The sequence below is a fragment of the Astatotilapia calliptera genome, chromosome 5, assembly GCF_964374335.1.
Source record: "Astatotilapia calliptera chromosome 5, fAstCal68.1, whole genome shotgun sequence".
Taxonomy (NCBI): domain Eukaryota; kingdom Metazoa; phylum Chordata; class Actinopteri; order Cichliformes; family Cichlidae; genus Astatotilapia; species Astatotilapia calliptera.
In genome coordinates, this window is record NC_137426.1 from 10574788 (window position 1) to 10587500 (window position 12713).

The window sequence follows — 12713 nt, forward strand, 5'->3', positions numbered from 1 at the left end:
AACGTGGTGGGTGTTACAAGGGCACAGTTTAATGAATTAAATTTCATTTTCTTACTACACCCATGTTAATTTCCACTGGGGATGAAGAATATTGGTTTAATGTTATGTAGAGAAGGGTGAATAAGGCAGTGATATTGGACACAGGATAACGGATTTTTTTAATCACTATGTGGTTGCCATGCAACCACCAGACACTTCAAGAAGTTACTACACGTAAGAAATAGCCCAAATAGTCTCTGCCCCTGCCCCAATTCAGACGCGCACGCACACACATACACACACACACACACACACACACACGTGGGCGAAGAAAAAACATTCTGGGCTAAAGGTATTTCCCTTATTTCCAAACAGTGTTCTAAGGAAAGCTTCAGTCATGAGTTCACCCTTAACAAGATCAGTAACTATTATGCGTAGCTACTCCTTTAAGGATACCAATTTGCGCGTTTAGTATAGTTTGTCTCAAACGGGTACCTGTAAAAGACCCAGTTTAGGAATTCGGTGTCAATGATTGGCCGAACAGCGAAAGCAGTACTATGATTGGTCACGTTATCAAGCACACCGGAGCGGGATGAACGACACACTTCTGTCTTGTCAACTTTAGTTTGGTGTTGTTGTACCATATTATACAGCATTTCACAGTTTAATTCATGGGCGCCGTGTAAAGGAGTTCTATTTAAGACACTCTCTATGTCTTTTTAATCAATAAATCCAAATATTGTTTTGACTGAATGAGGTTTTGTAGCTTAGCAGGCTAACTTCCCATTGGAAATCACGACTAGTTTTTGCTAGCTTAGCTGGCAGCAGCGACAGCCAGAGAAGCCAGAGGCAAGGTAACGCAATAAAGTCAGAAGAAACTTGTACGTGTTCATGCATGTAGTTAAGCTAAAATAAGAAACATGCGTTTTGGGTTTTTTTTTTCTTTTTGCTTCAGTCACATTAGCCTGAGTTTTTTTTCAATTCCTGAACGTGACTTTGCTTAAGTTATTAGCTGATGCTGTACCTAAGTTATTTCAGGGCTAGTCTTGAAGCGATTAAACGAATCAGTTTTAATCGCAAAGTACGGGTTTAATTAAAATAGTTATCTTCAGTTATACTAGTTATTCCTAAGAGACCCACACAGTCTAGTGTTTGTGAATATGCATGCATGAGAATTACTCACAAATGCTAATGATATGTTCCCCCCATGCAGCATGAACTGTCCCCCAACAAAGCGTCTCCGTGGCCTTAACAAGGATGTAGTGACAGCAGTGGCTTTTGATGACCCTTTTGGAGATGATGAAGAATTCACCCAGGAAGTCTTAGATGAAATCGATGATATCGCCTCGCAAGCCATCACGTCGGCTTCGGAAGGTGTAGAGCCAGGGACAGGATCCAAAACGACTCAGCCAGCCCGCGGGTCATCCTGGCCATCCTCCTTTGGGCAGAACAAACCTGTGAACAAAACCACATCTAATCATAGCAGAGAAAATGCATTTTCTTTAAACAGTAGCCACAGAGAGAATGCGGGGATACCAAGTAGAGAACCATTGGGTGAGTATTTATTTTGTATTTTTTTAATCTACACTATTATTAACATTATTTATGTAAAAATATGCCCTTAAATTAAACACCAGAGCATTATGTGTGTAAATTAAAGGAAGACAGGTGGAAAGGTGAAGGTGGGTGATTTTAAATAACTCGTGTCAGTCATTCAAAACAATGAAGGTGCACAAGAGAGGTGAAGTAGAGAGTGCAGGAAAGGTGGAGTGAGCGGACATGAGTTTCAGATGTGATTTGTAACAGAAGGAACAGAACGGGAGTGAAATAGAAGGTTTACAAGATGGCAGGGTTTGGAAACCGATAAATAGACAGGAGATGCTAGAGGTGTCAGTGGAAGATGTTGAGGTTTTCATTGGGAGTGACAAAAATAGACAAGGTTGGAAATGAGTAAATCAGAGGTGCAGCTCAGGTGGAGTTGTTTGGAGACAAAGTTAGAGAGGCAAGGTTAACAAGGTTTGGATGTGTGCAGAGGAGGAAGTGTGGATATATTGGACAAAGGATGTTGAAGATGGGTCTTCCAGGCAGGGGAAATGAGAGAGACCACAGAGAAGTTTTGTGGATATAGTGAAGGAGGATGGGCAGAGGGCTGGTGTAAAAGAGGAGGATGCTAAAGATGGTTTGAGATGGAAGCAAGTTATCTGTTAGGGTAAACTCTAAAGGAAGCAGCAAAGAGGAGAAGAAGAATTATTAAACATTTAAATATGCTGTGGAATGTTAATTCCACCGGCAATTACAGTGGGGCAAAAAAGTATTTAGTCAGCCACCGATTGTGCAAGTTCCCCCACTTAAAATGATGACAGAGCTCAGTAATTTGCACCAGAGGTACACTTCAACTGTGAGAGACAGAATGTGAAAAAAAAATCCATGAATTCACATGGTAGGATTTGTAAAGAATTTATTCGTAAATTAGGGTGGAAAATAAGTATTTGGTCACCTCAAACAAGGAAAATCTCTGGCTCTCACAGACCTGTAACATCTTCTGTAAGAAGCTTTTCTGTCCCCCACTCGTTACCTGTATGAATGGCACCTGTTTGAACTCATCATCTGTATAAAAGACACCTGTCCACAGCCTCAAACAGTCAGACTCCAAACTCCGCCATGGCCAAGACCAAAGAGCTTTCGAAGGACACCAGGAAAAGTATTGTAGACCTGCACCAGACTGGGAAGAATGAATCTACAATAGGCAAGCAGCTTGGTGTGAAAAAATCAACTGTGGGAGCAATCATCAGAAAATGGAAGACATACAAGACCACTGATAATCTCCCTCGATCTGGGGCTCCACGCAAGATCTCATCCCGTGGGGTCAAAATGATCATGAGAACGGTGAGCAAAGATCCCAGAACCACACGGGGGGACCTGGTGAATGACCTGCAGAGAGCTGGGACCAAAGTAACAAAGGTCACCATCAGTAACACACTACAACGGCAGGGAATCAAATCCTGCAGTGCCAGACGTGTTCCGCTGCTGAAGCCAGTGCATGTCCAGGCCCGTCTGAAGTTTGCCAGAGAGCACATGGATGATACAGCAGAGGATTGGGAGAATGTCATGTGGTCAGATGAAACCAAAGTAGAACTTTTTGGTATAAACTCAACTCGTCGTGTTTGGAGGAAGAAGAATACTGAGTTGCATCCCAAGAACACCATACCTACTGTGAAGCATGGGGGTGGAAACATCATGCTATGGGGCTGTTTTTCTGCCAAGGGGACAGGACGACTGATCCGTGTTAAGGACAGAATGAATGGGGCCATGTATCGTGAGATTTTGAGCCAAAACCTCCTTCCATCAGTGAAAACTTTGAAGATGAAACGAGGCTGGGTCTTCCAACATGACAATGATCCAAAACACACCGCCCGGGCAACAAAGGAGTGGCTCTGTAAGAAGGATTTGAAAGTCCTGGAGTGGCCTAGCCAGTCTCCAGACCTCAACCCCATAGAAAATCTGTGGCGGGAGTTGAAAGTCCGTGTTGCTCGGCGACAGCCCCAAAACATCACTGCTCTCAAGAAGATCTGCATGGAGGAATGGGCCAAAATACCAGCTACTGTGTGTGCAAACCTGGTAAAGACCTATAGTAAACGTTTGACCTCTGTTATTGCCAACAAAGGTTATGTTACAAAGTATTGAGTTGTATTTTTGTTATTGACCAAATACTTATTTTCCACCCTGATTTACGAATAAATTCTTTACAAATCCTACCATGTGGATTCATGGATTTTTTTTTCACATTCTGTCTCTCACAGTTGAAGTGTACCTCTGGTGCAAATTACTGACCGCTGTCATCATTTTAGGTGGGGGAACTTGCACAATCGGTGGCTGACTAAATACTTTTTTGCCCCACTGTACATTCCAGTATGCTTAATTCCTTTTCATCGTGTGCATTAATCATTGAATAGATTGATTTCTGTCTTTCTAGTCTACCATTGAAAATTGCAAGCAAGAAAAACTATTTATGTAGCTCTCTGAAAAAAAAAAAGTAGCACTTTCATTGTAGAAGCAAAATGAGCTGCATAAAAAAGTCCATATTACAGTTTTGCAGCCACAAAACTATATGGAAAATGTAATTTGATACAATTTTGGTTAGTTCATAGATGGGCTTGAGCAGGTGAATAAATAAAATCTTTACAAATTGCACTCAACAACAAGGCAATAAAAAAAGCATTAGATGAAAAAAATAATAAGTTAAGCAAAACAAGTAGAAATAATAAATATAAATCATGGTAGCCTTGGAAATATGATAAAACTCCCAAAGTAAAAGTAGAGCAATAAGCAAAATGAAATTAATTGATAAGTACCTGGATTTCTGAAAGGCACTGCTAAACACATACTGATAATGGTGGCACACCATTATTAGGATTTTGTAGGTTATTGCAGTAGCATAAAGGTTATGTCTTCAGTAGTAGTAGTAGAAGACACCTGGAAAATAACCCAAGTGGTGGAGCTGGTTCATAGTTCATGAAGATGAAGATTTGCAGGATCTTTAAGAGCAAGCATTCAGATTTTAAAATCTGTTCTAAAATTACGTGGAAACCAGTGTAATAACCGTCCTACATGTGTTAAATGTCATATTTCATTCTTTTATCTAAAACTCAGGGAGCTGCCTTTAGGAATAGCTGAAGCAAATTCAATTATTTTTTGATATTCATGCAAGCAGCACATTAAAGTACCTTTTCAGTGTCTTCCTTCTAAAAAAAAACAACCCCTAACCTGTTGTAGTATTTCTTGAAATATCATAAAAACTAATTTAATATACGAGATGGAGACTGAATAAATCACTGTCAGTGTTCAAAAAAGAATTATGCTTATGTCTACACAGTTCCTGTGAGGGTAGTATTCTTTTTAACAACAGTTATTTAACACAATAAACCACATGCAATTTTATCTTCCCAGTCCAGAATTGAAAAGGTGTGAATTCCATCTCATCTGTTCCTGTTATTTTTTCTTTATCACGTTAAGAAAAGTGTTTTGGACCTTCATCTGGGACAGAATCTGCTCCTCTATGTAACCAAAAGCCAGTGGGCATTTGAAACGTGGGCACAGTTTATGGTGTTTTGTCCTTTCAGAGACAGGATTCACAAGTACAGTCGTGTGTATAGATAGACAAGATGATATAACAATAGATGACAAAATGTGATGTTTGTGAAGGAGTCAGGAGAACCATCAAAAACAGATGAATGGCTAAAAGTTGTAAATAAAACATTTGATATGGACCTGCTAATTAATCCAATCAAGAGCTCAAATTGAGTAAAATCATCGATCTTTGCTTGTAAACAGGAGGATAAGAAAACAAAATATCTTCTCATGTGTTTCCTTACATTTTGAAAAAGACCTTTGAAAAAATTAGTGTGTAGCTAATCGTTTGTATTTGAAAAGTTTTTGTAAAGTCCTTTAACATGCAAATGCAAAAATCATTATCAAAGTATTAATACAGTCGATTTTTGTACTGAACACATTGATAAAGCTGTTGCTGTTCAGGTAACAGGCAGCAGCAGTTTGGGTCAGACAGAGAGGACTCCTACGGTCTCCTGGAGGCTCAGCATGCAGAGCTGAAGAGGAAGGTGAGGCTCTTTTAAAATGGAGACTGTCCAAAAGTACAACATCCAAAAGGTCCTGATTTCTTTTTTAAGAAAGTGGAGGCTGCAAATTTTCCTTCCTTCATTTTTGTCCTCTCACGTAGCTTTAATATTTTGTGAAAATTATTATAGTATTTTAACTTTATAATGTCTATACTCCTTAACAAACCTGAGACTCTATGCCATTTCTAGTTTCTCTCCATAACATGGAAGTATATAATAAAGCCTTGGTTCAAATTTGGATATCTGTACTAGAACGTTAGATGTATGTATCTATTTTCATCAGTAGCAAATGTCTTACAAAGCAGGATTTCTGCATTTTTTTTGTTTATTTAGATAAGTTATTGTGTTTTGTGTATGTTATTAGCTGAAGGAGGTGGAAGAGGAGATTGTGTTGAAGAGCGGGGAGATCCGGGTCTTGAGGGACTCTCTAAAAGCAGCTCAACAGGAGAAGGAGGCTCAGAGACAGAATCAGACCCTACTGGACACTCAGAGACAGAAAGAGTATAGTGAAAGGGAAAAGGAGCTTAACAGGAAGGTGAGGCACTAAAAACACATAAGCATAGAGCATATGGTGGTTATGATCCTTTGGAATAATGTGACACTGGCATGTTTTCTGTGCACAGGTTCAGTCTCTGCAGTCTGAACTGCAGTTTAAAGAAGCAGAGATCAATGAGATGAAGACCAAACTGCACACTTCAGACAAAAACAAAACAGCCTCTCCGCTGCCTAGGAACAGGTCAGCCATCCTCAACATTATCAGCAGAGCTGATAATCAAATACTTTGTTACTTAGGGGTTTAGATTGTCTTAACATTTTTAATCTTTTACTGTTTTATTTTTGTAAACATTTTGCAAAATTCTGTTTATTGCGGTCAGCTTTCTGCTTTTACTATTTTACTTTAAAGGGAGAGTTTAACATGAATAAATATGCCTTAGAATAATCCTTTACTTGTCCCACAAGGGGAAATCTGGTTGTAACAGCAGCAGAATAAAAGCACATATACAAACAGGACAGAACAGAACAGAAACACACACACACACACACACACACACACACACACATAGTGTGTATGTAATGTGCAAGTTGTAACAGTAGTAGTTATGTTGATTAGTGCAAATTACAGCGCTGATGTAAACATCTATGTTTGTTGGGAGCAGTTTTGGTTGTACAGTCTGACAGCTGCAGGGAGAAAGGACCTGCAGAAACACTCCTTCACGCATCTAGGATTCAGCAGTCTGTCACTGAAGGAGCTCTACAGTTCAGCAACATTTACATGCATGGGGTGGGAGACTCTGTCCATCAGAGATGTTATTTTGGCCAGAGTCATTCTGTCTCCCACCACCTGCACTGGGTCCAGGGTGCTTCCTAGAACAGATTTAAGCCTTGCTGAACCAGGAATGTCATCCTCAGCTTTTAACTCATAGGGATTACTTATACATACTCAGACTTCATTATTTACAACTTTGACTACAAAAAACGGGAAGCTGCCGTTGTAAGAATGTATACTGTATATGACAGGAAAACTGGAAAACGTGATAGATAATAGCTTTGAATGTTTTAATGCCACATTTTATCATGTAGAGTCCAGATAACTGAGTCAATTCCACTCTTCAGTCAAGTTCTAATACAGCCAGAAGAGTTAGAGGTCACAATTATTACTGGGTTGTTGTTTTTTTTTTTTCTTTCTCCCCACAGTCCTAAAATCCTGAATCATGGAAGCAGCAGCTCATCCTCTCCAATAGGAAATGGTTTCATCACCAAGGAGATGTTTGGAGCCCAGGTATCATCCAGAGTGACACCAGTGAAGGCACGGAGAGATGGTGGGTTGTATGACAACGCTGATGTCATGAAAAATATAGGGGCAGTAGTAGGAGCAATATATTTACAAAGACAAAAATTATCTGCTCGTGGTTAAACTCTGCCTGTCTATATCTATGTATATGTTGCAGCAGAGAGAGGAGCATCCAGCAGCAAATCTAGTGATGTGTCTCGACCAGACCCCTTCCTGTCTGTCAGACCGTCTCATCTGCAGCACAGAGGTCAATCCCCCTGCAGTGTGCCTTCAAAGGGTTCCTGAAAGATTTCATATTTTAAAGCTACCAGGAAATTTTAGGATTTTTAGAGATTTTACTGAACAGCTGAAAGAAATATTAAACCTTCCTGACCTTACACAGTTGAGTTGTTTGTAGCTAGTTCTGTTTCCCACACACAGTCTGTCAGAAAATAGCCTGTACACCCTTATGCTACAGTCAGGCTACACAATGTCTGCCTGATTGTGATCCAGCTCATGTATGTATCAGAATTTGAAATAGGTTACATGTAGGTTGTTTTATTTCATAAAGCATGACATAATACACAAAAGTGACTCTGCATCTGGGACCTCATTACCATGCGATTTTTCTTGTACTGTGGAAGGTATAAATTTCTGTACCCTCCTAACGGTTCCTTCATTTCTGTGAGGTTCACCATCATCTATGCAGCATTCTGCCAGCTATTTGTTTTCTGATGCTCACTTGATGTAGGGTCATCAGAATATACACGGAATGGGTCAGAAACAGTAACAGCTTCAATAAATGTTCCACCACATATGCAGACTGTTATCAGCTGCCGTCAACTATCAGAATCTGTAAAGGAACCGATGTAAACGTTTATTGGTATATGTTCAGTTATATTTTCTTTTATCTATATTGCGCCAAATCACAACAAGGGTTGCCTCAAGGTGCTTTACCTTACAATAATACAAAGATAAGAGAAAACCCCAACAATCACATGAGTGAGTATTAATCTGATTAAAATCTGTGTCTGTTATTCTGTGTCATCCTCCAACCAGGTGGCATCCTGCTGGGGCTATTGCTGCAGCAGCCTCTTTCTCCCAGTAGCCTCGGGCTCTCTCATTTGCTGAGTATGAGTCTGACTGACATTCACCTGACATCCAGGTAAACACCTTGCACTTTAATCTTGACAGCCTGAGCAGTAACATGTAGTGTAATATGTATAAAGCAGTGCTGTAATAGTTACTGGCAAAGTAGAAAGAAAGGTTTAACATTTGTGATGATAGAATAAATTTTATGTAATAACAGCTTAAATGAAGTATATCAATAAATTAATTTATCCAACTTTAGGAACAAACATATTGTGGGTTTCTTTTGTTGTTGATGTTGTTGTTTGTTGAAACTGACTTCAACAAGCTACCAGACTTCAAATTTGGATAATCAGTCATCACATGCTGTTGCCAAGTCCTCAAAAACAGAACTTTTTCATACAATATACAAAACTTTATAGCATTGACTTTACCCTAATAGTGTTTCAAAAACAGCCGTAGCATTGATTGTATCACTAGTCATACTTCTCAAACCTAAATGAAGTTGTAAGACTAACTGATGTGCTGATGTTGTGTGTTGTTTATGTGTTCAGTCGGCTGTCAGCAGGTTTTCTGCTCAACTCTGATGCTGCAGCTGGTGTCAGTGGAGCTGGAGCTCCCAGAGCTGCTCTTAATCCTGTCCAGAGTCTGGCTGTAACTGGACTCAACATGCTGAGTCAGAGCCAACCGGCATCTGCAGCCAGCAGCAAAAACAGGTAGGATGACTGACCCTGATGCCGTTCAGTTGAAACAATAAAAAGTCTCTCTTTGCAAAGTGCAGAAGAACAGCATACACTTTCTGATCTATAGACAGCAGAGTCCTCTTGTGGATAAACAGTGTAAAAGCAGATTAAATGGTCTAATGTAATATGCTGAAAATTCTCCCCATATCGTACATGAATTCTGTCCTTGGCTCTGAAGGATCTCTGTATATAGATTACTTTGATATTTTTTTGAGCACATCAAAAGAGTGTTTCATTTGTTTTAAATCAAATTTGATAGGTTTTTTTTCAAGATATGTGGTGAAATACCTGATACTTTTATTCATTATTGCTTTAAAATATTTTATGGAATCTATATAAAATGCAGAATCAGTAAATGGCAGCTTCCAAAGTCAGTGAGTTGAGGCATATCACTTCTGCAGTGTAATTGTCCATTTACATTGCTAACCTTTTAACTTCTCGGTGTAAAAATACATTTTTATTAACTACTAACAATTTTTTAAAAGCTACATAGAGTTGTAGGCCAGCTAAATATTTAGCATTTTAGTCCTGGTGGTTATGTTAACTTATTTTGTCATTGGTGAGAAACTTTGTGGGCATTGCTACAAGGGCCATATATTTATATGGAGTGTTATGTTGTTTTTATAATTGGTTTTAAAGCACCAGTATAATAATAAAAAAAAAATCATTTTCACAGAAGTGGAGTTTGCATGTTTTCCCCGTGTTTGCGTGGTTTCTCCCTGGGTACTCCGGCTTCCTGCCACAGTCCGAAGACTTGCACTTAGTGTGGTTGGGTTAATTGGTGATTCTAAATTGCCCATAGGTGTAAATGTGAGTGTGAATGGTTGTCTGTCTCTATGTGTTAGCCCTGCGATAGACAGGTGATCTGATCAGGGTGTACCCCACCACTCGCCCTGTGACAGCTGGGATAGACTCCAGCCCCCCTCATAAAGATAAGTGGAAGAGGATGGCTGGAATAAATTTTCCTAACTTTCCAGTCTGAAACAGATGACTGGAAAGAAAATTTTATCATTAAACCTGATTAATTTCTGGCTTTGTTCTTCCTGCATGTACTCTCCTCTTTAACACAGAATTATGGAGACAAACTCTTTAAAAACAACGGCAGCTAAAGGAGTGAAAACAGCATGACAGCTACTGCCTTGCTGATAGACATATCAGTCATTAGATGGCTATTGAGAAAGGCGAATACAGGGCAGATTCATTTTTTAAGGATGAATGGTTTAAGTCAGAACGAGAAAAATATCTTCATGGAAAATAACCCACTGGTTGTAGGTTAAACGATTTGGATAGAAAAATCTAAAAAAATAAAATAAAAATTGTGTATGTAAATAGGTCGTGTCCTGGAGGTGTTCTCCTCCTCTCTCTGTTGGACCTTCACCTGTCTCAGCTATGCCAGTCTCTGGACTCGCTCCGCTCCTCCTCCGCTAGCAGCAGTGGTTTAGACTCTTCAGCTGCCAATACACTTCCAGCAGGCCGCACTGCTGCAGCTTCTGCTGGGCTGCGAAGACTGGAGGAGGCTCGTTTATGTGGGTTTAAAGTGGAGGACATTGGCCTAGCTGCTCTGAGGCTCCTTTGTCTCCTGCTTGTCCACAGTGATGAGGTGATGACACAAGAACAACAGTATAGTAACAATGTGTAATGGTGGCTCAAATATACAAATTGCAAACTGCATGGTGAATGTCGGGAGTTCCATATTGTTTTTCACAATAGTAGCGTTGCATGGTTCAGATTTCTAAATACTCTTTATTAGTCTAAAACAGCCTTGGCTTCATTGGATATTTTTTTGGTTGAAAAATTAATCTGAGTTTAGCACTCACTAATTAACAGCTTATTAATTAGTTACCATTAGGTACCCTGCCTTTTGCCCTTTGGCAATGGCATGGATAATTAGTGATCTTGTTATTGGCCTTATTGACATCATACTCAAATCAGTTCAGTTTTATTTATATAGCGCCAAATCGCAACAACAGTTGCCTCGAGGCACTTTATATTGTAAGGTAAATACCCTACAATAATATAAAGAAAACATCTGTATTATTTTACATGAATCCAACAATATGAGAAAAAAAGAGTAGAAAAAAGCTCCAGAACCTGAGTATTTAGAGCTGTCTGAAGCCTGAACTTTGGGGTCACAGGGGTTACATCTACATACGCTGACATTTTAATTTGAAACTTTGTCCTTGTTTAATATGAGCATGAACTAGATGCATTATTGTGACATTATGTGCATAACAGAACAATACCAGAAAAATAATAAAGTTTCAGACGACTGCTGCAATATTTTTCAGACTTTAAAAAAAACATAGCACACCTTTATCAGTAAAGTGTTATCCAAATGAATTGTAATGCTGTTCAGTTGTGCAGTAATGACATTTTACGTGGTCCTCAGGTGGTGGAGGCTGTATTGTCAAAGGAGAGTCAGAGCAGAGCCATCGACCGTAAGGTACTGAGGGAATTACTATTCACTTTGTTGTGCTATATTAAACATTATTAACGTTCCCTCATTGTCTTGACCAGAACAGAGAATAAGATTTATATGATGTAATTTCATCTTCGCTCTTGTTTTAGGCGGATGGAGTGGACCTCTGCTCTCAGAACACTTTGTTACAGTCACTGCTGCGGTTGTGTGATCCGTGGCCCGGTGGAAGCAGCCCACAGATTGAGGCAATTTCCCTCAATGCCATGAAGACTCTGTGTGTCTTAATTGAGAGAACGCCAGACAAACATGTTGACAGGTACACAAAATTTTTAATTGAAATCTGATGGTTAAGAGATCTTATTCTGTGGCAACACATTTGTTTAGTATAGTTTAGCAATATGGAAACCAAAAGACTTTGTGAATAAGAATGTAAGCAATTCATTAAATAATATAATATTAAAAAGTAATGTGGAAGTGAAACTTCGCCTGTTACTTACTTGGTATAGACATGCGCAGATCCCATGATGGTTGCTTTTGTCTTTTAGAGGACTTCTTCATGATTTTGAAGAAAACATAAAGAGAAAAAGAAACAAAGAAAAAACTATGTTTATGTTTCTCAAGTTTGTCAGTACTGCAAAGAAGAGAGAAAGTGACCAGAAACTCCATTTTAATGCTTGATAATGCTTGATAATGCTTCTATATATTGTGCAAAGTCTGCAGGATTATACATACACATGAATATGATACAGCTGCAGTTGCGTGGAATACTGCTGCAGGCAGAGGAGTGATGAGTGATAGGGTTGTTTGAATTTCCACTAGCTCACAGTACTTGCGTAACATCTTAGTGTAAACTACCTGCGGTGATTCATGGTCAATGCGGTCATCTTACTAAAAGTAGAAATGTGATGAAATGTAAATATAAACTTCATTACCATCAGTTGTAGACGTTTCTGGAAAATGGTGAAACTCATCCCACAGTTATTCTGCACAGGGGCCAGCTTTTAAACTGGAAAACTCCAGATGGTGTCAGGAATTTCATTTTCCTTTTATCATTTCATACCAAGTCTGAAATCACAACA

General features: G+C 39.2%; 1 protein-coding gene across 2 annotated transcripts in view; it reads left to right on the top strand.

The window, feature by feature from the left end:
* Positions 1–516: 516 nt before the first annotated feature.
* Positions 517–12713, top strand: part of atrip (ATR interacting protein) — a 22646-nt gene continuing 10449 nt past the window's right edge. Inside the window, exons 1-12 of one of the 2 annotated variants that reach the window (XM_026167174.2) lie at positions 517–833; positions 1193–1533; positions 5512–5594; positions 5977–6147; positions 6236–6348; positions 7308–7432; positions 7565–7651; positions 8443–8548; positions 9027–9188; positions 10548–10815; positions 11605–11658; positions 11784–11950. In XM_026167174.2, coding sequence (XP_026022959.1) covers positions 1194–1533; positions 5512–5594; positions 5977–6147; positions 6236–6348; positions 7308–7432; positions 7565–7651; positions 8443–8548; positions 9027–9188; positions 10548–10815; positions 11605–11658; positions 11784–11950 — 1676 coding nt within the window. In that variant the 5' untranslated portion in view covers positions 517–833; position 1193. Of the gene's footprint in view, positions 834–1192; positions 1534–5511; positions 5595–5976; positions 6148–6235; positions 6349–7307; positions 7433–7561; positions 7652–8442; positions 8549–9026; positions 9189–10547; positions 10816–11604; positions 11659–11783; positions 11951–12713 lie in introns of both variants that reach the window. The other variant, XM_026167172.2, reaches the window with a different exon arrangement.